The sequence below is a fragment of the Bos indicus genome, chromosome 2, assembly GCF_029378745.1.
Source record: "Bos indicus isolate NIAB-ARS_2022 breed Sahiwal x Tharparkar chromosome 2, NIAB-ARS_B.indTharparkar_mat_pri_1.0, whole genome shotgun sequence".
Taxonomy (NCBI): domain Eukaryota; kingdom Metazoa; phylum Chordata; class Mammalia; order Artiodactyla; family Bovidae; genus Bos; species Bos indicus.
The window spans coordinates 128,137,353-128,163,861 of NC_091761.1; the positions used below are offsets into that span (position 1 = coordinate 128,137,353).

General features: G+C 41.8%; 1 protein-coding gene across 1 annotated transcript in view; it reads right to left on the reverse strand.

Moving 5' to 3' along the window:
- Positions 1–26,509, reverse strand: part of RCAN3 (RCAN family member 3) — a 46,868-nt gene that overhangs the window by 18,487 nt on the left and 1,872 nt on the right. Inside the window, exon 2 of the mRNA XM_019981259.2 lies at positions 9,059–9,313. Coding sequence (XP_019836818.1) covers positions 9,059–9,253 — 195 coding nt within the window. The 5' untranslated portion in view covers positions 9,254–9,313. The remainder of the gene's footprint in view (positions 1–9,058; positions 9,314–26,509) is intronic.

Sequence of the window (26,509 nt, forward strand, 5' to 3'; positions counted from 1 at the left end):
GTAATGGCCACCGTGGCTGGCCACTCACTATTAAAATGGTTTAGAGAAAAAGTCCTTTGTACACCCAAACTAGGAAAAGCAGTTCTATTATTCAGTGACCCCAAGTGTCACTCCTCCAGACAGGCTTTCCCTGAGCACTCTAGTTAAACACTGTCACCCATCAAGCCGTTCTCTAGCCCTCCTCTGTCTTTGTTTTTTTTTAAGTAATTTTGTTTATTTTTGGCAGTGCTGGGCCTTCACTGCTAGGCAGGCTTTTCTCTGGTTGCAGCCAGTGGGGGCTACTCTATAGCTGTGACGCACGGACTCCTCGTTTTGACGCTTCTCTCCTTGTGGGCCACAGGCTCTACAGTGCACGCGGCCTCAGCGGTTGCGGCTCCTGGGCTCGACAGCACAACAGGCTCAGGAATTGTGGTGCACGGGCTTAGCTGCTCTGCGGCTTGTGGAATCTTCCCGGGTCAGGGATTGAACCCACGTCCCCTGCATTGGCAGGTAGATTCCTTACCACTGAGCCACCAGGGAGGCCCTGCTCCACTGTTTTTTCTTCTTCATGTGTGTGTTCAGTCACTCAGTCGTGCCTGATACTTTGCCACCCTGTGAACTGTAGCCTGCCAGGCTCCTCTGTCCATGGGATTTCCCAAGCCAAGAATACTGGAGTGGGTTGCCATTTCCTCTTGCAGGGAATCTTTCCAACTCAGGGAATCAAATCCACATCTTCTGCATTGGCAAGCAGATTCTTTAACACCGAGCCACTGAGGAAGCCTATTTTCTTCACTGTACTTGTATTATCTGAACTTCTGATTCACTTGTTTGCATGTTAAATATTTTCCTCTTCTAATGTCTGTTGGAACTGGAGCTTCACTGCGTCCACCACTGTGTCCCTAGAACCTTTAACCTTGACTGGTACAACACCCAATAAACACTCACTGAATACACAAATCGAGGTCAGTTGTAGAGTCTGTAAACCGATGGTCTCCAAGAACATGACAGCTGATCTGACTGTTCAGTGATCTTTTAATATGCCTGACAGTTAGGATAACTAAATTCCTAAATAAGTGATCTAAGACACTTTTCAACTCTTGTTTTGAGACAAAGTGTTCACAAGGGAAGCTACAAATATAATAGAAGATAAATGAAGATAGCTTCATTTCAAAATCTTACATCTGAAAATTCCTAAATGTTCTATCTAAGATGGGGCATCTAGGAACATTATAGCAAGTTTGCACTGCTATAATATTCTTACTGCATTTTATAAATCTGTGATAGTCTGGGGGAAAACCTGGTTCTTCACAAAGCAATACATTTGAGAAGCTTTTATCTACAGTTTATGCAAAAGCATGTTAAAAGGAATAAAAATGTTAACTACCAGACTGGCAAAAATGCTTTTTTCTGAAAAAATAAAGTCCCGGTGACGCTACAGAGCAACGGGACTCTCTTGCATGGCTGGTAGGAGCGCAAACAGCTGTAGCCTCACGGACTACTCGACAGTCTCTGCTAAGACTGTGAAAAAGTACAACCTGATGAGCCAGCAACATCATGCCTGTTTACATACCCTGAGAAGACTCCCCTACTTCCATCAGGATGTACACAGGACACATACAGAACATTCACAACATCACTGTTGCAATAACAACATCTCAAAAATAACCTAAATGTCCAACATAAGAATGAGTAAATAAATAATGCTGTATTTTTAGACTAGGACAGTATATATAGCAAGGGAAACGGAATATATATTTCAATATGGATAAATCTTATAGATACAACATTGAGAAAAATTGATCTAATTATCCCTTTTATATAAAATTAAAAAATGTAAAATCTTATGTATTTCACTGGAGTTATAGTTTTCAGCATATGGATGCTGCATATCCTCTGTTGGATCTAAGTATTTCATGGTGCTATTGTAATGTTTTTAAATTTCAACTTCCAAATGTTGACTGCTGGTAAACAGACACGTGGCTGATTTTATATATTGACCCTGTATCCTACAAGCTTCTTAAACTCACTTATTGTTGTTGTTCAGCCACCCCGTCATGTCCGACTCTTTGTGACCCCATGGACTGCAGGACGCCTGTATAAAAGGTCAAACTCACTTATTAGTAGAGTTTTTATGTAGATCTCTTTCTAAAGAGACAATCGTGTCAACTGAAAATAGAGCAAAATTTAAAAACTGTATATACACATATACAGAGTATTAAGCTTGAACTAGAAGAAATGCCAATACAGGCATCTGCCAGTTTTCAGAAGTTTGCTTTATGCCACTTGGCTTTACGAAAGACCTGCACCAGTACCTATTTTCCGTAACAGAAAGAAGTCCAAGGAGGATTCTTCCTTTTATGAAAAAAGGTGAAAATCACATTCAACATCTGTTTTGCAGCAGCTGTCATGGAGGCAGCATGCCCCCCGAGTGGTGAGAGCGGCTCCACCAAGCTCCTTCCTGGGAAACGACCCTCAGCTTCTCAGCATCAAGCGCACTCGCCTGGAACTGGGTCCGTGAGCATCTGTGCTTTACCTTAATTTATTTTGTGCATCTGTTAGCAAGATTGCCCCAAGGAACTGCTTTTCTGCTTTATACCATTTTAGCTTATAAAAGATTTCATAGGAAAACTACTTTCAGAGAGAGGGGGAAAGTAGACCATTTTGGCCTACAAACACACCACTTTCATATTCATTGGAAGGACTGATGCTGAAGCTGAAACTCCAATACTTTGGTCACCTGATGCTAAGAGCTGACTCCCTGGAAAAGGCCCTGATGCTGGGAAAGATGGAAGGTGGGAGAAGGGGACGAAAGAGGATGAGATGGTTGGATGGCATCACCGACGTGATAGACATGAGTTTGAGCAAGCTCCGGGAGTTGGTGATGGACAGGGAGGCCTGGCGTGCTGCAGTCCATTGGATCGCAAAGAGTTGGACACAACTGAGCGACTGAACTGAAATGAAATATAATAAAAGGTTAAAATTGCATGGGAAATGATAAACTCAGAGTTCAGGATAATGGTTATCTCTGGGAGAAGAGACAAGAGGCTCAACTGTATTAGTAAAATTTTATTTGCTATATTGGGTGGGCCTGTGGTTTTTCTTTACATTAGTCTTTACCTTTTCACACAACCTAGAAAATGCCCCCTTTTTGAGAGGTTGAGATAGTGCCTCCGCACAGGAAGAATCACCAAACTTGGAAGTCATTAGCCTGTGTCTTCCCTGGGCTCCTAGAGAAAGTGGAATCCAAGGCAAGGGCACACACAGGAAGCTTGTTTTGGGAAGTAACCCCATGGAATAAGGTTGGAAGACGGAAGACAGGTTGTCCTCCCGTCCAGGTTGTGTTACCAAGCTGGTCACCTATGTGAGCAACAGGGGCTTGATCCTGCGAGAAGCCCTAGAAGGAGCCAAGGAATTGGGGGCTGGAGAGTCAGAGAAGGAGGGACTTACTCACTGGCTTCAGCCCCACACTGGTCAAGGACTGCCCTGTCTACACGGCCAAGCAACTGCACAGGCAGCAGAGAAACACTGAGACAAAGGCAAGATGTCCCCGTGCCATGCAGGACGGCTGCTGCCAGCTTACATCCACACACAGCTGAGTGCTCTGGCAACAAGTGGGGTGCAAGCGTGGGCCAACAGGACGTAACGTCGGGCATGAGAGGCGCCCATATACATATCAGTTCAGGTCAGTCACTCAGTCGTGTCCGACTCTTTGTGACCCCATGGACTGCAACACGCCAGGCCTCCCTGTCCATCACCAACTCCTGGAGCTTACTCACACTCATGTCCATCGAGTCGGTGATGCCATCCAACCATCTCATCCTCTGTCATCCCCTTCTCCTCCTGCCCTCAATCTGTCCCAGCATCAGGGTCTTTTCCAATAAGTCAGCTCTTCCCATCAGGCGGCCAGAGTACTGGAGCTTCAGCTTCAGCATCAGTCCTTCCAATGAATATTCAGGACTGATTTCCTTTAGGATGGACAGGTCGGATCTCCTCTCAGTCCAAGTGACTCTCAAGAGTCTTCTCCAACACCTTACATACATATATACATACACAGTACACGCATATGTACATATTCTATACATATGTACAAAAGCATGCTACAAAGAATAATCAACTCAAGAAAAATGGGGGGTGGCAGTTTTTGATTGTGATAAACATAAAATTTTAACCATTTTTAAGTGTACAATTCAGAGGCATTAAGTATCTTCGCACTGTTGTACATAAGCACTATCCACTAGAACGTTTCATCATCCCAAATTGAAACCCTGTACTCATACACTGTAACTACTGACTCCCTACTTCTCATAGTCCCTGGCCGTTACCATTTACTTTCTGTCTCATGTAAGTGGAATCACACATTATTTATCCTCTTGTGCCTGGCTTATTTCACTGAGCATATCTTTCAAGATTTACCCACAGGATCAGAATTTCATTAGTTTTTAAAGACTGGACAATATTCCATTGTCTGTATACACTGCATTTTGTTTATTAATTTATTCACTGATGGGCATTTGAGTTGTTTCCATATTTTGCCTATTATGAATAATGCTGCTGTGTACACTGCTGTACACATATATAGTCAAGTCTCTGCTTTCTTTTGTGTATAAACCCAGAAGCAAAATCATGGGATCTACGATAATTCTATGCTTAATTCTTTAAAGAACTGCCATACCATTTTCCACAGCAGTCACAGGATGTTATGTTCCCACCAACAGTGCACAAAGGCTCCAGTTTATCTATATGCTCGTCAATGCTTGTTTTCTGTTTTTATGATAAGCCATTTTACTGGGTGTCAAGTATCTCATTGTGAAGTTGATTTGCATTTCCCTATTTGTGATGCTGAGCATCTTTCCTGTGGTTATTGGCCATTCATACATCTTCTTTGGAGAAATGTCTATTCAAATCCTTTGCCCAATAATTGGGTGTATATACCCAATTTGGTTTTTGTTCTTTATATATTCTGGGTATTAATCCCTTACCAGAGATATGATTTGAAAACATTTTCTCCCACTCTGTCGGCTGCCTTTTCACTCTATGAATAGTGTCAGTTGATGCACACATTTTTAGTTTTCATGAAGTCCTAATGTGTCTGTTTTTTCTATTGCTGTCTGTGCTTTTGGTGTCCTGCTGGAGAAATTAATGCCAAATCCAATGTCAGGAAGCTTTCTCTCTATGTTTTCTTCTAAGTTTATAACTTTAGCTCTTACATTTAGGTCTTGAATCCATTTTTAATTAACTTTTGTATACCGTGTAAGGTAAGGGGCCATCTTCATCCTGTTGCATGTGAATTTCCAGTTTTCCCAGCATTATTTGTTGAAAAGACTGTCCTTTTTCCATTGAATGGTCTTGGCATTCTTGTTGAAAATCATTTGACCATATATGCAAGGATTCATTTCTGGACTCTCTGTTCTATTTAACTGGTCAATATGTCTACCTTTGGGGGAGGCTTTCTTTTTTTTTAATTAATTAATTTTTTAATTAATAATTGCTTTACAGAATTTTGTGGTTTTCTGTCAAACATCAACACGAATCAGCCATAGGTGTACACATGTCCCCTCCCTCTCGAACCTCCCTCCCATCACCCTCCCCATCCCACCCCTCTAGGTTGACACAGAGCCCCTGTTTGTTCATCTTTATGCCAATACCACACTGTTCTTTTTTTAACTGAGATACAATTGACATTAAGTACCACACTGCTTTGATTACTATAGCTTTGTATTAAGTTTTGAAATCAGAAAGTGTTTGAGTCCTCCAACTTTGTTCTTTTTCAAAATTGTTTCGGTTATTTGGGAGTCTCCTGAGAGTCTATAAATTTCAGGAAGAGTTTTCCTACTTCTGCAGGAAATATCTTTGGGATCTTGACAGTGACTGTGCCAAATCTGTAGATTGCTTTAGGTAGTACTGACACCTTAACAATGTTAAGTATTTCAACCCATGGATGTGAATATCTTTTCATTTATTTGTATTGTCTTTAATTTCTTTCAGCAATATTTTGTAGTTTTCAGTGAATAAATGAAAAACGGGTTCTAAAAGCAAGCTCAATTACTCTGTTACTCTGAAACAACTTGAATAGGATTTCTTTCAGCTCTAAACTTCTATGATTCTCTAGTATTTAATCTAGCCTTGAAGTTAACTAAATTTTTACTAATTCTTGGCCAGAATGGTACTACAGATTCAATTAAGTATTTACTCAAACTGTGTTACCTTCCAAGCACTGTTAAAAATACAGTTCACTAAATAGAAACATTCTTCCTTTGAATCTCCCCTTTCAATTTCCAGATTTAAAACAAATCAGTTTTCTCAAAAGACTTACTTCTTCTGGATTGAACGTTGTAATTAGAACATTCAGCAACTGATTAGGAGAATCAGAGGATTTCAGTTAACTTCTAAATATCATTTATTTTTCTTAAGTAATATGTTCTATTCATCTTTAAATTGAGGATATAGAAACCAGATGCTCGACAGGAAGATTTGTATCATGTATATGATTACACGGACCAGAGAAATTTGGGCCAGTGTATCTAAAATCGTAATTTCAGGCTAAATCTCCTACGTACTACTGAACCTCACTCAGCTCGGTACGTCTGTCTTTCCATCACAACTCTGTATCACTAATCCTCAACAAATATCTTGCAGAATCCATTCATTCAACCTAAGAGGTGTTGCTCTGTACTAGGCAACTGTATTAGATGCTAGGTATCACTGATCAAAAAGCAGGACCAGGAGAGCAAGTAGAGATGTCCTAATATATCCCAACCTTTGTCATTAGAAAAACAAATCCAAAATCGTATGGTAAGTAGGTCAGGAGAAACAGTTTTATGTACAAAGGGTAGTGCTTTGTGAACAGACTAATGTAAAAGCGACATGCATTTCTTTATAAAGTCAGGTTCCAGCTGGAGTGCTGCTTTGCATCAACATTTACCAAGATCCCTCAGACACACAGACGTAAAGCAGAAAGAAGAAGCACTCCAATTTCCCCCACCATAAAAACCTAAATTAAATCTTGAAAATCTCTCATGTTCATATCAGAAGGCTGCTTAATTTTTCCTTATTTTAAGAAAGGGAAAACTGGGGTTAAAAACGACAAGTCAATAACACTGGAATGAATTCCAATCTGTTATAGAAAAATTAGGTACTAAACCTGTTGTGCTCTGGACTGAGCCGCTGATTAGCTGAGCACGTGGAAAAAAGCTAACGACCAGGCTGCTGCAGAAACAGAAATTATGAGATAAACTTTTCCTGTGGCTTCTTTTTCTTACAGTTTACTATATTCTTTACTTTTCCTCTGCCACTTCACACCATTTTCAAGAAGCACTGGTGAAAATGTAGAGCCAAAATCCAGCAGTCTAAAATGAAGATTCAGTTTTAGCTGACAATGGTCCCTGTGTCACTCGGTCGACCACTCAGAAGAGGGTAAAAGCTCATTCCAACAATTACAAAGTTAAAAAGAAACAAACACCTTTTCAAATCAGGAAAAAACGAAAATTCTTTTGAAAATAAGGCATTTAATTGGAATCAGAATTATTCTCCCCGTAATCCAAGAGAGGTATTTTTTATTTTGCTTTGTCTTTTGCACACGTGTGGACAACCTGCACAAACAGGTTAGCCCAGGAGAAATTAAAGCAAAAGAAGACACTGACAGAAGAAAACTACAAAGGGAACATTTAATTTTCCCTACACTCAGTACTTTCAAGCGTCTCTAACGGCATGAGCATTCCATTTTACATCAAATTACTTATCCTCTCCACTGCAGGGCTCTCAAGGCAGAACTGTTTAAGTCCCTACTCTAGCCCCTGAAGCCACTGGTACAGTGCCTTACACACTCGAGGCACTCAAGTATGTACTGAGTCAAACTATTCCTCATATCAAGTTCTGCTCCACGAGAGTCACCAGAAAGAAAAATACTTGGAAGACACTAGATAACAAATTAAAAGGAAGCGTGGTGGGATTTTGAAACAAAGTCTTAGAACATGCAAAATTCATACCAATGGTAGAAATATTTTATTTTTGTGTAACTTAAGATCTACAGGCTTTTGTGAGGCCACCGTGGAATGAAACGCACACACACATTCTCTTTTTTTATAGGTAAATAATGAATGAACCACAGAGTAGACATCTTCAAAACAATAAATAAATAAACTCAATCGTTTTGCCCTGGGCAGGCTGCAGGAAGTAAGAAAAGAAATACCGAGAACTCTGTTAAAATGAAATTACTGTGCTCATACTCAGTCATTAGGTCGTGTCTGATTCTTTTCCAATCCCGTGGACTGTAGCCCATCAGGCTTCTCTGTCCATGAGATTGTCCAGGCCAGAAAACTGGTTGCCATTTCCTCCTCCAGGGGATCTTCCCTACCCAGGGACTGAACCCATGTCTCCTGCATCTCCAGCAGTGGCAGGAGGATCCTTTACCACTGAGCCACCTGGGAAGCCCCAAATGAAATCATAAACAGTCCTAATTATGTTATTAGCCTCAGAAAAAGGCTTAAAGTAAGTTTTTCTTTTGTGAATTTACTACCAAGTAATAAGAAGTGAGGCTAAAAGTCACGTAGCTTTTCTTTAACCACAAGCTACAAAAATGAATGACTGAGTGTATCAATGGATGAACTTGTTAAGACTTCATTCAGCATTCACTATAAACCAGTGCTTCTCAAAATGTTCGTGGGGTAGGACTGGATTTTAAGCATTTCCTATCTGTTGCAGGCTGATATTCTCATAAAACATAATAAAAATGCCAGAAGGCTGAATCTTTGAGACCTGATGGACTGTAGCCCGCCAGGCTCCTCTGTCCATCGGATTCTCCGGGCAAGAGTACTGGAGTGGATTGCCATGCCCTCCTCCAGGGGACCTTCCCGACCCAGGGATCGAACTTGTGTCTCCCTCATTGCAGGCAGATTCTTTACCGTCTGAGCCACCAGTGAGCCCCAAAATGCCAAAGCAATGTCTAAAGTTTGGTGCACGCTTCTCTACCTGCCATGGACCAATAAAAAACTTTGCAAATAGGCCGCCATCAACTGTTTCCCCGAATCCACACACATTCAACACACTACCAAAGGCAGAGAAAGCTAGGGTGTATGCCTACCTTCTGCTCCGGCACCTCAAACACTGCTTCATGGACTCTGCAAGCAAAAAGTGAGGTAGGCAGGTCACTTAAATCCATCATCTCTTCCAAGTCATCTTCATTTTCACCAAAAACCATCTCTTCTTCCTCTTCGTGGTCAGTGCTGCAAAGATCTGACTGGCTATCATTCCACGACTTCATAGTGTCCCTCAGCATTTTCCTCTAAAAGCAGGTCTTCTCTGTTTTTAAAGTTCAAAGATGTCTACCAGGCATCAACTGTTTAAAAAAAGAGAAAACAACAGAGATAAGATATTGAAGGTTCAGTAAGGTTCCAATTAATCCTCAAGACAGCAATTCATCAAAGGAGGCAATTTTATTCAGGAAAGATCAATCAACGTTGAAATCAACTCATCACAGTCCTCAGCAATGAATTCTATATATACTAATTTGATTTGCTTAGCATATTTTACATAAGATATTTCACAAGCAATGACTTATTATGAAAAAAAAAAAGGCTGGACATTTTATAGTGAAATGAGGTGGCGGGGGTGGGTGGGAATAATATAAAAGGAGATACTATCAACATATACATCAGTTTACAAGCAGGGGGAAGGAAAATGTGAACCAGAACCTCCTTCGCAGATTTGTTTGGGATTTAGGTCCACAACACTTGGCAGAGCAGAAGAAAACCCTCACAGATTCACTCACCATCTGCACCCTGAATATGGCCTGCAAAGAGCTGACTTCACCTTTTTTAACCAATCTGTTCTTTTGAATATACTCTCGAAGAACTAAGTTACACAGAACCGAAAGCTCTATATAAAGTCAGTCTTCGTTAATATCAGCAATATTAACTACAGGCAAAATCTGACATAGAAGACAATTTTAAAAATGTCCTTTCTCTGAATGCTTAAAAATAAATCACTTTACCAGCATGGAGTGGATAGTGTCCCCCTGTTAATAATGAACAGCGACTGCCTTATAAGACTGTTTTTATCCATTTTTATCTCTTCTAATGAACTGCACGAGACACCCACCAGGCAGGTGCCTTGACATTACACACTTCAAGATGCTGGAATTTAAGTCATTACCTATCAGGCACAAGAAAATTAAATAAGCATGATTACTACTACCTCTGCCAAGTCGCTTCAGTCGTGTCCGACTCTGTGTGACCCCATAGACCGCAGCCTACCAGGCTCCCCCGTCCCTGGGATTCTCCAGGCAAGAACACTGGAGTGGATTGCCATTTCCTTCTCTAATGCATGAAAGTGAAAAGTGAAAGTGAAGTTGCTCAGTTGTGTCCAACTCTTAGCGACCCCATGGACTGTAGCCTACTAGGCTCCTCTATCCATGGGATTTTCTAGGCAAGAGTACTGGAGTGGGGTGCCATTGCCTTCTCCGATTACTACCACAATATTACCTAATTTGTGATTTTTCTCTTTTCCTTTTTTTTAAAATATACAGCATGTTTCAAATTTATTTGATTACTCTCTTGCCCACAAACCCCATCTAAGGTCATGATGTCTCTTTAAATGAACTGAAAGTCACATAAAGTGGAGTCTCAAGCCAGCATTTACCTGAAAGAGAAAAAAAAAAAAAGAACCAAAAGGAGCATAACCAAGTGGCTTCCCATCTCAGGTTGATATAGTTTCCCTTTTTTGTGAAAAAGACCTAATTCCACGTATCTAATATTTTTCTTTTTCACTGTTTTTTTTTTTCACTTCCTTTGAATTACTAACTTCTTCCCTGTGGTGTTGGTCTCCCTCTGTCTTGGGGGAGAAAGTTCCTTCATTAAATTCACATGGTAAATCTACACTTCCCAGGATCCAGATTTTTCACATTCTAATCTGGGTCTGACACATTTTCCAATTAAGATATACACACTTGAATAAAAACAAAGGCAGGACCTTGAGGGGAGCAGAGAAGTTTCTTAATGAGGTCATCTGTTTTAAACAGCAGTTGATATGAATCAAAGATAAAAAAGCTCAGGGACCAAAGATCAATTATAAACCAATGTGGGGTAGGCAGTGATGAGTAAAAGCCCAGACCATGAAAATGCTTTGAATCTCATCTTGGATGGAAAAGCTACTTCCAGATTATAGCTGCCCCAGCCGAAGGAAATGAATCAGAATCACCTTGTCATCAGACATTGCTGGACCCCAAACAAACAGAAGGGCTCTGCAGAGCCTTCCATATTTGCCTTAGTGGTTCTCAGACTTTAATTAGCACCCTATCCCTCTGCTGCTACTGCTAAGTCACTTCAGTCGTGTCCGACTCTGTGCGACCCCATAGACGGCAGCCCATCAGGCTCCCCCATCCCTGGGATTCTCCAGGCAAGAACACTGGAGTGGGCTGCCATTTCCTTCTCCAATGCATGAAAGTGAAAAGTGAAAGTGAAGTCGTTCAGTCATGTCCGACCCTCAGCGACCCCATGGACTGCAGCCTTCCAGGCTCCTCCATCCATGGGACTTTCCGGGCAAGAGTACTGGAGTGGGGTGCCATTGCCTTCTCCATGATTTTTCTCTTTTATTTCAAAGAACATGAAGTTGCAAATAGATTGCTTACAAAGAGTACAATATAGAATGTTAATTATGGGGAAAAAATAGTGATTTCCCCCCGTTATTCCACTGTATCAATCAGGAAAGGCTAATTCTAAAAAGTAAATCTTCACTTGTTTTTATAAACATTTTCCAAATGTATACTGAGTGCTAGGTACATGCCGGGGACCAGCCCCAGCTGATCCAGGGTACTCGAAGGAGAGACGGCGTCGGCGAGGGTCAGGATACGATAGTTTCAATTAGATATTAATTAGAGATATAAAGAGTAATAGAATAAGGATAGCTCAGTAGGAAAATTCAGTGGAGAAAAGAGGCTGAGTAGCTTGGTTTACGCGGGGGACCAATAAAACTTCAAGACAAGAAGCTTGCACCACTTACGTAGGCCGCAGGCGTCCTTCCGTTCTCCCGAAGGAGAGGAGACACTGAGGCCTCCCCGGTCGGATCTTAGAAGCCCAGGCAAAATTAGTAAGCTTGGTGGGTTCCGCGTTCCAGATGGAGACTCAGCCAGAGGGAGAGAGAGACATGGGGAGACCAGTATTTTGAGAAACTGATCCCAATTCTTTATTTTCCATGGTCTACTTTTATACACTGAGATGTTATGCAAAAGTCACGTGGGGACAGCAGTCCTGACTTTTATCAAAGTCAGGTGCTTCATACAAAGGTATACAGAGGTCTTAGGGGTGTTACATCATCTTCTGGCCAGGGGGGCCTGCTGACAATTTACGACCCTCTCCTTGTGACAGCGGTCAGTCAATCAGGACACTTATTTCTCCAGGGCTGATTATTCTCAAAACAGACGCCACCCAAATAAAGTTACATTCCTACAGGGTGAGGGTGTAGTGGGTTTTAGCTAAGGAAAGAATTTACTTAGCCTAAGGTCTAACGTGATTAATATCAAAGGTTAATACTTATTTCTTCTATATATTCATTAATGTGTGTAAGGGCAGGGGATGTGGAGACTTAGCAACAAACGTTGGCTCAACAAATGAAAAACCCTTCACCAATACAATTTCTAATCAGCCTATTATATTTATACTAATAGTTTTCTAACTTTTCTAAGGAACCTGTTTTTAGAAGGTTTAAAGCATCTCGTGCCTCTCAAGGTTGGGAGGCTGTGAGCAATCACATGTGGCCGGATGAGCCTGTCAGGCAGGCTCTGGTTATGGGGTAGACGCTCGAGGATTTCCAGGGGGACTCCTGAGGCTCGATCCCGCCTTTGCGTATGTCGAGCCTCCTTCCTCATGACCTTTGCCATGGGCGGAGTACCTCACTCTGGCCCCCAACATCTCTCCCTTTTTTATTTCTTAAAGCAGCCAGATGCAGCTCAGTCGCGAGCCTCCGAATGCTCTGCCGAAGAATCCTGACAATACAAGGAAGAGTGATTATGAGAAGTAGAATTAGAGACTAGGGATATTAGACAGAATATTTTTTCCAGAAATAAAGTTAGAGAAGGTGTGAAAAAAGTCATTAGCTGCTCCAGTGGCGGTAAAATCCAGTCGAGAGTGTTCCAAGGTCTGTATTTGATTATGAAGTTTCCCTAAGTCCAGGCCAATATCAGAACTGTTACAAACACCTGAGATATGATTTTTAATCTTTTCCCATTCATAATCTGTCTCGTTTACCTTCAAAGATGTCATGCATATCCACCTGTAATCAGCGTGGCACGTCAAAACCATCTTCACCTTTAAAGCCTGTAACTCAATCCCAATATGCATAATTGCTTCTTCTAAGGTGTCTACTCTCATCTCTAATTTCCTATCTATAGCTTCCTGTGTTGCTAGAGTTAAAGAAACAATTTTAGACATGGTATCAACATATTGGGCAGTATGCACTTGTTGAGTCAATGATATTGCTGCCGCAGTAACAGAAGTAATTGTTGCTATCAAAGCTGATATTCCTAGGATAAGCAAGACCACAAACCGTCGCGATCGCATTAAATCCTGCAGTTGTTGTAACACAGTAAGACCATAGCTATCATATAGGCACCATAAGATAGGATGGGCATTGTAACACCACAAAGGAGCAAACATTACATTGAGGGTTTAAACAAGATGAAAGCATACATTGTTCACAAGTCACTACGTTAGGTCCACCTGAATAATTCATGCCTACATTAAGTTTGTTGGAGTCATTAGTAAAAAGGAAAACATAAGGCGAGGGTGGACAAGCTAAAACAGAATAAGTAGAATTATTTTCTGGTTGGAGTTCACGCTGCAGCTGCCCTGTCAGTCTCGCCAGGATCTCGATGTTTATCTTGTCTCCCCTGCTGGCCGGCGCCGCGCTGGTCTGGACGGCACTTTGCGTGTGCGCTCTCCTCTCTGGCCCTCACTTGCTGCACAAACTTCTTTGCTCTAGGTTGCGGGGTGCAGTGAGGAGGGTGCGGGGCGAGGCTGGAGGCGCAGAGGCGAGGGCTGCCTGGTGGGCGGGGCGAGCGAGTGCGCGCCGCGAACCTGGCCTGTCTGGAACCCAAATTGGTGAATCTGCGTCCTGTGGAAAAATACAAGCACATCCTCGACCGCTAATTAATAATGGGTCAGGACCCTTTCATTGTCCTGAGAGGAGGTCCTTCCATTTAACTAATGGTTTTACATTTAATTGCTCCAGGCATCAATGACGAAGCATTGCAGTAGTTCCAGCCAGATCAGCATTTAGAATATTTATTACGAAAAGAGCATGTTGCAAGATTTGATGGGGAGAACTATACTTAAACTCCCCTTCTTTTAATTTTTGAATTTGGATCTTTAATGTTTGATGTGCTCTTTCCACAATGGCTTGTCCCCGGGGATTGTAAGGGTTGCCTGTATTGTGTTTAATTTGAAACTGTAAACAAAATTCCTGAAAAGACTTAGAAGTGTAAGCAGGAGCATTGTCAGTTTTCAGAGCTTTTAGCAGGCTCAAATATGAAAAACAAGTAAAGAAATGTTGTAATACATCTTTAATTGCCTCTCCAGTACGAGCAGTTGTAATAATAAAATGAGAAAAGGTATCTATAGTTACATGAACAAAGAAAAGTTTTCCAAATGAAGAGATATGAGTTACATCCATTTACCAGAGTATGTTAGGTTTGAGACCGCGAGGGTTAACTCCCATAGGTAGACTATATTATAAACAGTGGGGCAATAGAAGCAAGAACGCACAATCTCCCTAGCAGTTTCTCTGGGAATTTGGAATTGATATCTTAAGGCAGTAGCATATTGATGATGAAGTGAGTGAGAGGCTCTGGCCTCCTCAATCACAGTAGCCACTGTATTTCTGGTTAGCCAAATCATTAAAGGCATTTAAAGGGCCGGGCAATCCGGAATGAGCCCGAATGTGTCCAATGAAAAATATTTTATTTCTTTTCCAAATTTGTTGCTGTAATTTAGTTAACAAATGAAATATGGTAGTTTTATTTTTAGACAAAAACCACAGTTTCAATGTGTGGAAACAACCTGACAATATACTGAGAATCAGAATAAAGGTTAAATTCTTCATCTGCAAACATAGCAAAAGCCTCTATGACTGCTGTTATTTCAGCTCTTTGAGCTGAAGTTTCCCGTGTTTCTAAAACCTTTTGGTGATTTTTAGTGACTATGGAGGCTTTACCGTTTGCTGACCCATCAGTAAAAACTATCTGAGCATTTGGAATAGGAGATTGTTTACATCTGACAGGAAAAATAACTGGATGTCTGGATATAAAATTCAAAACATGCGAAGGTAAATGATGCAGAATTTGACCACAATAATTTCCTATGGCAATCTGCCAGTCCTCATCAAACATTAGAAGAGCATCAAGTTGTTCTTTATTATATGGAATTACAATTTCTGCTGGTTCTTTACCAAACATTTCAACGCTCCGCTTTCTCCCTTTTAATATCAACGTAGCTATCAGTCCTGGATAAGAAGCCACTACTTTTTTAGCTTGGGCGGGGAGATGGACCCATTCTAGGGGGCCGTTTTGCCACAAAACTCCCGTAGGTGCAGTTGGAGTAGCTAAGCAGAGTAATTGCCAGTTTGTCTGTAAATTAACTCTTTTTACATAGCTATCAGATAAAGCTGCTTCTACTTTGTCTAAAGCTTCTTGAGCTTCAGCAGTTAATTGTCTTTTTGAAGTTGGGTCAGGATCCCCACGTAAAATATTAAAGAGAGGCTTTAATTCAGCAGTGGTTAACTTCAAATAAGGCCGGATCCAATTAATATCGCCTAAAAGTTTTTGATAATCATTTAAAGTAACAAGGTGATCTTTTCTCAATTTTAAGGGGGCATGAGTTACAGTTTCTGAACTGATAACTCGTCCTAAGTAGGTTATGGGCGGATTGACTTGAATTTTCTCTGGGGCAATTTTTAAGCCTCTGTCTGTTAATGCCTGGGTCAAATCTTGGAGGACAGTTTGTAAATGAGCCCTATCAGGGTGGGCAATTAAGATGTCATCCATATAATGGATCATATAGACTTGTTCATATTTACTTCTAACATCTTCTAAAGCAGCACTAACAAACTTTTGACATAGGGTGGGGCTATTTTTCATTCCTTGAGGCAAAACCTTCCATTGAAACCGTAGATAAGGCTGTTTAAGATTTTCTGACGGAAGACTAAAGGCAAATCGCTTTTTATCCTCAGTATTTAAGGGAATGGTGAAAAAACAATCTTGTAAATCAATTACAATTACATTGTATCCCTCTGGAATGGCTACTGGGGAAGGGAGCCCAGGTTGTAGGGCCCCCATGTCCTCCATGGTGGCATTAATAGCTCTTAAATCTTGTAAAAGTCTCCATTTACCAGACTTTTTCTTAATAACAAAAATAGGAGTATTCCAGGGGCTATTGGAGGGCTCGACATGTCCCAAATCTAGTTGTTCAAAAATTAATGTTTTAGCTGCCAGAAGTTTTTCTTTAGTCAGAGGCCATTGTTCTACCCATACTGGGTCCTGAGATTTCCATGTAATGGGGTCGGCAGCAAAAACAATGGCCTCCATCAAAAATTTGGATACCCTAATCCAGCACGGAACTTTAGAGGAGCAGGGCAGATTGGCTCAGTTATTCCTGTCTGCTGTCTACCTAACCCTTTTGAGGGATCATAGCCCATTTGCAACATTTGAGAAGTTACTTTATCATCAGGGCTAAAAAGTAACATGCCCATTTGAGACAGCACATCCCTCCCCCACAGCGAGAAGGGCAGCGAAGGAATCACATACGGTTGAAATGTCCCACGGGTATCCTCAAATTGCCAGTTTAAAATTTTTGCACTTTGGGCTACTGCAGGAGCTCTCCCGATGCCCACTAAGTTATTTGCGGTAGTATGTGTGGGCCAGGAATTGGGCCAGTCTTTCCCAGAAATACAGGAAACATCTGCTCCTGTGTCTAATAGCCCTTCAATAGACTTGCCACTGACAAGAATAGATTTCATAGGACGCTTTTTAGTAATTTCTGTTACCCAAAAAGCCATATCACTAGACCCAAATCCTTTGTCCTGTCTTTCATTTTGGGTGGCTGTTTGCCCAATTGCAGTATGATAAGGCAAAAGTAAAAGTTGGGCTATTCTCTGTCCCTGATGTATTTGGAAAGTTTTAGTCGGGGGTGAAATCATTATTTGAATTTCTCCTGTATAATCTGAATCAATCACTCCAGGAATAACTGTAAGACCTTGCATAGCTAGGGAGCCTCTGCCTAGTATAATTCCTACCAGGCCAGTTGGTAATGGCCCTTTAATTCCTGTAGGAATTTTTATACTCGGGCTATCTGGAGTTAATATTGTTGAGGTGGTGGAACTGAGGTCCAGTCCTGCGCTGCCTGGGGTTGCTCTGATGAGCTCCGCGACGGAACGAAGGGAATGAATGGGTTTAGTGAGGCTGCCCCAATCGTTATCGGGGCCTGGGGCTGGCCCCTCAACCCGTTTCCCGAGTGCTGGTCGGGGCCTAAAAAGGTTCCATTTTTATGAGATCTTGACCTACAGTCCCTCGCCCAATGATATCCTCTCTGGCAGCGAGGGCAAAGAGACCTAGGATTCATGGGCAGGGGGGCAGGGTTCTGTGGAGCAAACATAGCCGGTAGGACCGGATTAGGCAGATAAGAACCAGGTGTTTTTTGAGGGCAGTCACGAAAAGTGTGTCCTTCCTGGCCACAGGAAAAACAAGTTCTAGGGAATGCATTCCTGCCTTGGTTATTGGGATCACCTTGTGATGGCTTATTCTTGTTAGTAAAAAAAGATTGGACTGCCTGCTGATAAGAATTCCCTTTTATTGCTGCAGCTATAGCAACACCCTGTAGCATTGATGGTCCTACATCTGCACACTGTTTCATATAATCAATTAAAGATCCAGTTCTTCTAATAGGGCGCAGTATAGCCTGGCAGGTGGAATTAGCATTTTCAAAGGCCAAGTGTTTTGTTAATAATTTAGCTCCCTCAGAATCAGAAATTATTCTCTGGACAGCTTCTGAGAGTCGTGAGACAAAGTCTTCAAATGGTTCTTCTGACTTTTGTTTAATATCAGATAGAGCGGCACCTGATGCCGTACCATCAGGCAACGAACGCCAGGCAGTAAAGGCACAATCAGCCACCTGTTGTATAGCAGTTCTATCTAATTTCATCTGTTCGTCATACGAGGGGTAGTCGGTCTGACCAAGTAATATAGGTTCAGTGATATGTTTAAGGTCTGTATTTTGGTTAGAAAAAGCATATATACGAGCGAGATCATCATATTCAGATTTCCAAAGTATAAAATGTCCTCCGGACAGGCAGGCCCTAGCAATTGTTTTCCATTCTCGAGGTGTTAACCATTGGCCTGCTAAATTTTCTACTAGCTGCATCGTATACGGGGCTTTAGGCCCATATGAAATACACGCATTTTTAAGTTCTTTTACTAATTGAAAAGAAACAGGCTCCCAGTCGATAGCCTTTTGTTCCCCTTCATCATTGTCAAAAATCAAAGGGAAGCAAGCCTGAAGCTGGGGATCGAATTTCTCGCTAGGGGCAGAATAGGCCCGTCTCCGTGGGATCGATATTGGAAATTTCCCACTTCGATAAGGAGGTGGCGGCAATCTTGTGGGGTTAATAGGACCTGTACGGCTTGGTATGGGAGGTGGCAGCAGTGGCATAGGTTCCATATCCTCTGCTCTGTACTCTGGAGCTCTTTGAATTGTTTGGTATCCAGAGGTTGTATATGGGTTAAATGGAAAAGTCTCTTGGGAATTTCTAGGGGCATACGGCCTGATAGGAGACGTTTCCCTTAAGCTCCTTGGAGCTGATGGCCTGACAGGGGAAGTTTCTCTTAGGCTTTTTGGGGCATCTTTGTTTAAAAGATGCCAATTTTCATCAGAGTGATATTTAGCTGTTATCTCGTCTAAATTCTCTTTTTCTTTCGGGGGAAGCTGATCCTGTTTCTCATCCCTATCTTTAAGTTGTTCCTGAGTAGTCATAGCTTCTAACATCTTTCTTAATTGCCGATAGTCAGGCAGGTCTTCGTTTTTCTCATTTTCCTCAGGTTTAACTACAGTTTCATCCTCATTTTCCTCTTTAAAAGTCACTCTTTTAGATTCAGAGGCAGGTTTAGCTACAGCATTTTCTTCACTATCCCCTTTAAGATGTACTTTTTCTGAATCTGGGGCAGGATCTAAGACATCTCTAATGATATTCCACAAGGAAAAGGCATCGTTAGGCACCTTTTCTGAGCCATGTTCAGCATGGTAAGTTTTTAGCTGTTTTCCTACTTTTTCCCAGACCTCTAAGTTGACAGAGCCTTCGTCTGGAAACCAGGGACAGTGCTCTTGTACAAATGAAAAAAATGATTGAATGGCAGATTTTTTAACTTTGATTCCTCTTTTACCTAATAACTGTAAAATTACTCCTATAAAGAGTTGTCTTTCATTTGATTCAGTATTACCCATGTCAGAAAATTAAGTATAGTAAAAGATTTTGCTTTAAGCTATCAAAAGATCAGGCTTTTCTTTGGCCTTTTAACTTCAGAAACCATTTTTTCTCTCTAACTCTAACTCTTTAACACTTTCAACACTTCCCACTCCTACTCGCCCTGTCTATCCTACAGGGGGGTCCGCGGCACCCTGAGTGGGGTCCTATCCGTCCCTAAAATTCAACACTGGGGAAAGGGTTGGGGACCTACCTTCGAATGGTCCCTGTATCGGGCGCCACCTGCCGGGGTCCTGCCCCGGCTGATCCAGGGTATTCGAAGCGGGGACGGCGTCGGCGAGGGTCAGGATACGATAGTTTCAATTAGATATTAATTAGAGATATAAAGAGTAATAGAATAAGGATAGCTCAGTAGGAAAATTCAGTGGAGAAAAGAGGCTGAGTAGCTTGGTTTACGCGGGGGACCAATAAAACTTCAAGACAAGAAGCTTGCACCACTTACGTAGGCCGCAGGCGTCCTTCCGTTCTCCCGAAGGAGAGGAGACACTGAGGCCTCCCCGGTCGGATCTTAGAAGCCCAGGCAAAATTAGTAAGCTTGGTGGGTTCCGCGTTCCAGATGGAGACTCAGCCAGAGGGAGAGAGAGACATGGGGAGACCAGTATTTTGAGAAACTGATCCCAATTCTTTATTTTCCATGGTCTACTTTTATACACTGAGATGTTATGCAAAAGTCACGTGGGGACAGCAGTCCTGACTTTTATCAAAGTCAGGTGCTTCATACAAAGGTATACAGAGGTCTTAGGGGTGTTACATCATCTTCTGGCCAGGGGGGCCTGCTGACAATTTACGACCCTCTCCTTGTGACAGCGGTCAGTCAATCAGGACACTTATTTCTCCAGGGCTGATTATTCTCAAAACAGACGCCACCCAAATAAAGTTACATTCCTACAGGGTGAGGGTGTAGTGGGTTTTAGCTAAGGAAAGAATTTACTTAGCCTAAGGTCTAACGTGATTAATATCAAAGGTTAATACTTATTTCTTCTATATATTCATTAATGTGTGTAAGGGCAGGGGATGTGGAGACTTAGCAACAAACGTTGGCTCAACAAATGAAAAACCCTTCACCAATACAATTTCTAATCAGCCTATTATATTTATACTAATAGTTTTCTAACTTTTCTAAGGAACCTGTTTTTAGAAGGTTTAAAGCATCTCGTGCCTCTCAAGGTTGGGAGGCTGTGAGCAATCACATGTGGCCGGATGAGCCTGTCAGGCAGGCTCTGGTTATGGGGTAGACGCTCGAGGATTTCCAGGGGGACTCCTGAGGCTCGATCCCGCCTTTGCGTATGTCGAGCCTCCTTCCTCATGACCTTTGCCATGGGCGGAGTACCTCACTCTGGCCCCCAACAGGTACAGGGAGCTATGAGATGAATAAAGCATGATTCCCATCCTCAAGGAGCTCCACCCAGCAAGAGTTTCTCCTCAACGACACCAACCACCTCAAAAGGATCTTGGCACCTACACATTTTTTTTTTTTTAAATTTGGCTGCACTGGGTCTTGGCTGCAGCATGAGAACTCTTTTTTTTTTTTGTTGTTAATTGGAGGATAATTCCTTTACAACATTGTGTTGGTTTCTGCCATACAACAACATGAATCAGCCGTAGCTACACATAGGTCCCCTCCCTCTTGAACCTCCGTCCCACCCCCATCCGATCCCACCCCTCTAGGTTGTCACAGAGCACCTAGTTGAGCTCCCTGAGTGACACAGCAACTTCCCACAAGCTAGCTATTTTGCATATGTATATGTTTCTGCTAATCTCTCATTGCCCCCTCTCTCTCCTTCCTCCCGGCCCCCGCCCCCGCCCCGTGTCCACAAATCTGTTCTCTGTGTCTGCGTCTCTTTTCCTGCCCTGCAAATGGGTTCGTCAGTACCATTTTTCTCAATTCCATGTATATGTGTTGTTATATGGTATTTTTCTCTTTCTGACTTACTCCTCTAGGTTCATCCATTCCACTAGAACTGATTCAAATTCGTTCCTTTTCACAGCATGTGAACTCTTGGTTGCGGCATGCGATATCTAGTTCCCTGACCAGGGATCAAACTTGGGTCCCTGACATTGGGAGTACAGGCTCTTAACCATTGGCTCCTATACTTTTTTTTTTTTCTTTAAACATAAATTTATTCTCTCACTGTTTTAGAGCTCAGAATTTTTTCCCCCTCTTTGGCTGCCCTGCACAGCATGTAGGATCTTAGTTCCCTGACCAGGAATCGAACCTGTGCCTCGTGCATTAGAAGCACACAGTCTTAACCACTGGACCACCAGGGAAGTCCTGCCTCCTATAGTTTTAATGTATTGGTCTCCACCCAGTCTTTCTTCTTCCTTAGCAAACATACTTCTACCCGAGTCCCTGCCCCCACCCCGCCCCAGTTTTGAAAAAAGAAAAATCTTCCATTTGGAGTCTGCCTGCCCCTCAATCCACCTCCCTCTGTCTCTGCTTCCCCTTTTTTAGAGGCGTCCTGGAAAGAGGAATCTCCTTGACTCCCATCACTCCTGAATTTTGGGCAGCTGGACTCCTGCCACCACCTTCCGGCTGAATTGGCCCCGAATGGACAACAGCAGCCTCTTGGGGTTGGCACCTGCCTCTGGGCAGCCTCTGGTCCCACCCATCCACAGTGGGATGTCTCTGTGCCCCCGCCTCCCAGCTCTCCTTCCTCCTCATCTGTCCTCAAAGTGGCTCCTCTCTCTCCACTCACCCTTTACAACTCTCTCTCCTTGAGGTTTCAACCCCATCATCTTCGTCATCTTACTCTTCCTGAGTGCTTTCATCCACGCCCCAGCATTTAACTACACCACCACCAGTGTTTCTCAACTCTGCTTCCTGCTTCCCTGTGGTTCACCCGCATGACATGTGTCTATCAAGACCGTCTCTCGCTTCCGACAATTATTCTTAAGCCAGGAGAGATGTCACCGAAGTGAAGGGGGAAGCAGGATCTTGGGCACTAGAGGGGATGGTGGTTTGAAAAACAACGTGACCCTGAGAGATTCTAATCTGCCCCCAAGTCCTTCCTGCCTTTGCACACGGAAAATCACAGGTCTGTGTGAGTTACATACCTGGACTCCGCCTCTCTCTCCTGAGATCTAGACTTGCAGACTAGCCTTTTTATCTTTCCACTGAATATGCCTAACTGGGTAGCCCACAGGCAACTACAACTGTTTAAAACTTCTTCCAGTAGATTATTGTGCTGGACATCTCCAGTCTGGAAAGGGGCCTGATAGGGGGCACATGGTACCTCATTGTGACTTTCATTGTAACCTTTTCTTCAAGACCAAGTTGTGTAGGGTAGTCTGTAGCTTTCACAGCACTAAGTTCATTTCGCTGTTACAGTACTTACGATTGTTTGTTTACAAATCACTCTTAGCTACCAGAGCATAAGTGCCTTTGAATCCCTAGTCCCTGGCCCAGTTTCTAGCTCACAGTATATGCTTAATAAGGATTGCTGAATGAAAGCAGACAGCGTTGTGATACGGCAGCACAGACAAAGGAAAATTTAATTCTGCGTGAGGATGAAAGACAGCTTCTCAGAAGAGAATTTCAGCAAGAAAAGAATGGGGTGCATTCCAGGCGAAGCCAACAGTCCATGGACAAAGGTGGGGAGACAAAAAGGTCAGCAGGCACCAAGACAGGAGGTCTGCCATGGCCGGAACGGACCACGTTTGGTGGGGATGGCGGGAGACAAAGTCAGAAAGGTGGGTTGGGGCCGGGCTGCCTTGAAAGCAGGGTTGCAGAGTTCTGACATAGAAATTAGTCAAGTTTAGGGCTTCCCTGGTGGTCCGGTGGTTAAGAATCCATTGCAGGAGACACCGTTTAGATCCCTGGTCCATGAAGACTCCACACGCCGCAGGGCAGCTGACCTCGGGCGCCACAACTGCTGAGCTGCACTCTAGAGCGGAGCTCCCCAGCTACAGAAGCCACCACAATGAGAAACCCACACCCCACAGCCAGAGAAAGCCCGTGCGCAGCAACGAGAGCCCAGTGCAGACAAAAATAGATAAAAATTAAAAAATTAGTCAATATTAGCATGGTAGTGAAGGTTTTAGGCAATTTAACTTTCAGTGTGACTACAAGTGGGTGGTCTTTTTATCTTATCTTTTAAGAGACACTAATGCTTTATTCCCCGCCCCATTAAGAGGAGGCAAGGAAAACACTGGGCCTGGTTGGAGAGTCAGGGAGCTCCAAATGGCTGGATTTTAAAATTTGAGAAAGTCAAGCTATGTTTGGTAAGATTTTCTATTGGTCTCAAGTACCTTCTTCCAACCTCCAAAAAGAAGAATAAAAAAAAAAAAATCAGAGCACAAGAAACAATCCTTCAGCTGACTTAAAAAAAAAATTCTTAGAATGTTACACCTTCATTTCCTGTTTTCTACCTTCATTTCAGGGCAACTTTTTCTTTTGATATAATTTCAAACAGAAAAACTATAAGAACAGTACGAGAAATTCCTGTATACCCTTTTCTAAGAGTTACCAACTACTTAACATTTTGGCCCATTTAAAAAATCATTCCCTCATTTTTTTATATACACGTTTTTCCCTGGAACCATTGAGATTAAGACAGTATTGCTCCTTTCACTCTCAAATACTTCACTGTATAAGAACAAGATCATTTTCTTGTATAATCCACAGTTCAATTATCAAACCAAGTACTTTAACAATGATATAACACTGTTATTGAAATCAGAGTCTATTTTCAAGTTTTGCCAGTTATCCGCTATAACTTACATAGGTTATTTTATAGGTATTTCCCCTTCAGTTTTTTTAGATAATTGTTAAATTATTTGCCTTTCATCAAACATTATTTCAATAATCTTTATAGTATTGCTACATTTTCTTCACTTATACATTAGTGTATATTTGATACCGTTTAAAAGGATGGATTAATGAAATCCCATAGTAACTACAAATAAATCTGAACAATCTTTAAATACATATCTCAGGAAAATTCGGGCTCAATAATCAGAATTTTCTAGATTTAAACTCTGTCTCCTGCCCCGAGTACTCCTGACCCAGGGATGGAACGCACGCCTCCTGCGTCCTCCCCTGGCAGGTGGAATCTTTACCACTGCACCACCCGGGAAGCCTGCCCCCAGGACTCAATGTCAGGCACGTTAGTTCGCCTCCTTTTCTGTTTCCTCAACTATAAAATGGGGGTAATAAATCCTTATCCAATAAGGATATTAGAAGCACTAAATCAGAGAATACATGCTGGGTGCTCAGAATGATGCTTTGCATACAGTTGGTGCTCAATAATCAATTATTTTTACATAGGCATAATCTATGCCAACGTATTTTTGGGTGGAAAGGATCCCAATAATATCAGAAATTTTGATGGAACTGATATTAAAATTACAAAATGAGAAAAATACACACCCAAATGATCTAATGCCAGGGAGCAAAAAGGACACAAAAATAAAGCTACAAAAACAAAACTAACACTTTGAATCATTTCAAGAAAACTGTTCAGTGGCAGCTATCAATAAAACCAGCTCCAGAGCAACCACTGGTGTGGTGATATAGTTCCAATATGAAATCATGTAAACATTTAAAAACAGAGAGCTAGCTGAAAAAGTCCACGGTGCACTTTTCAAGGACCTCAAAGAACTTTATGTTGTAATTCAGTGCATGCAGTATTAGAGACATCATCTTTCACCTGATGGTTCTCTTGCTGAAGGCCTGCTGTGAGATTTTTTTTTTTGGATATAGCTTAAATCAACATTGTCAACCATTTCATAATTTTCTGATATCACAAATGCAGCTAGATGTGAACAGAGATATGATCAGAATCAACCAGTGGGAAAAACAATCTTAGCACATCTGTAAAGAAATCATAAGTTATTTCAGCTGGTACTTAAGAAATAGCTTGATTTTATTAAGAAAAAAATTTACAGAAGTACACTGCTTCAATGTTGATATTACTGGAGTCTGTTAACTCTGCTCCACTGCAACTCCTACAAGACTAAGGTGTCCCTCAATTTCCTAACTCAGGGAAATATGGATCGGAAAGGGCTAGACCAATATCCATCAGCTTTTATAAGCAAAAGTCTGTGGTAATCAGGGTTTAGCATCATCTGCAGCACAACTGTAGCTGTGGCTGGCTTCTGGCAAATTGTTTCCTCATGGAAATATCAAATGAGTGGAAAACTCCAAGTAGCATGACCATCTGCTCGGATACAAGCCTTGTGACAAAAGTAATCATCAAGGGAAAATGTCAAGCACGTGAATCTGACTTTGCATTTTAAATTCTGATCAGGAAAAGGTAAATTCCTCTTTCAGGATTAAATAATAATAATAATTTTTCAAAACAGTATGCTTCTCAGCTTGGTGAATGTTTAACATACCTTAGCTAGATGCAATTTATTATTTTCTGATGTGATCAATCAATACTGGAAGCAAACAAATACCTCATTTCCAGCTCCACAAGTGCCCTGCTGAATAACCTGGGAAAAGTCATCTGGCTTTTTGAGTTACATTTTTCCTCTCAATATAAAATGAGGAAAATAATCAGAGATGATGTTGAACTACTAGATACCTTTTTAAAATTTCCATATTATAAGTTTAATTCCTTTTTTTTTTCCTCCAAAAAAAGAACCCTCTGGATTGTCAGTGTGAGGGTTTCAATAGCTATCCTGCAAAGCTGTTATCTTTCACTTCCTCCCCATTCACTGCTTACAGGCAGAAAATCTTACTCCTTTCTAGTAGTTGTGGTGAGGAAAAAAACCGGTGCCATAGTAAAGGTGAAAATTAGATTTTTGAATTTTGTATGTTTCAATGACCTGTGCCCGCTTTTCATATGTAATTCAGAAAGGGTCCTGTTATAATTACTGCAATGCAGTGAAGTACTTTCCAGTGGGAGAGAGAAGTAAGAATAACCAACTGGCAGAACAAACGAAGATAACTGGTTTTAAAGAATAACTGAAGTACAGATATAAGGACTGATGCTATTTCTTTCACAGCATATAATTCATTTCCCCTCACTATAACCTTTACATTCGAGGGGAAAAGTGGAGATCCACT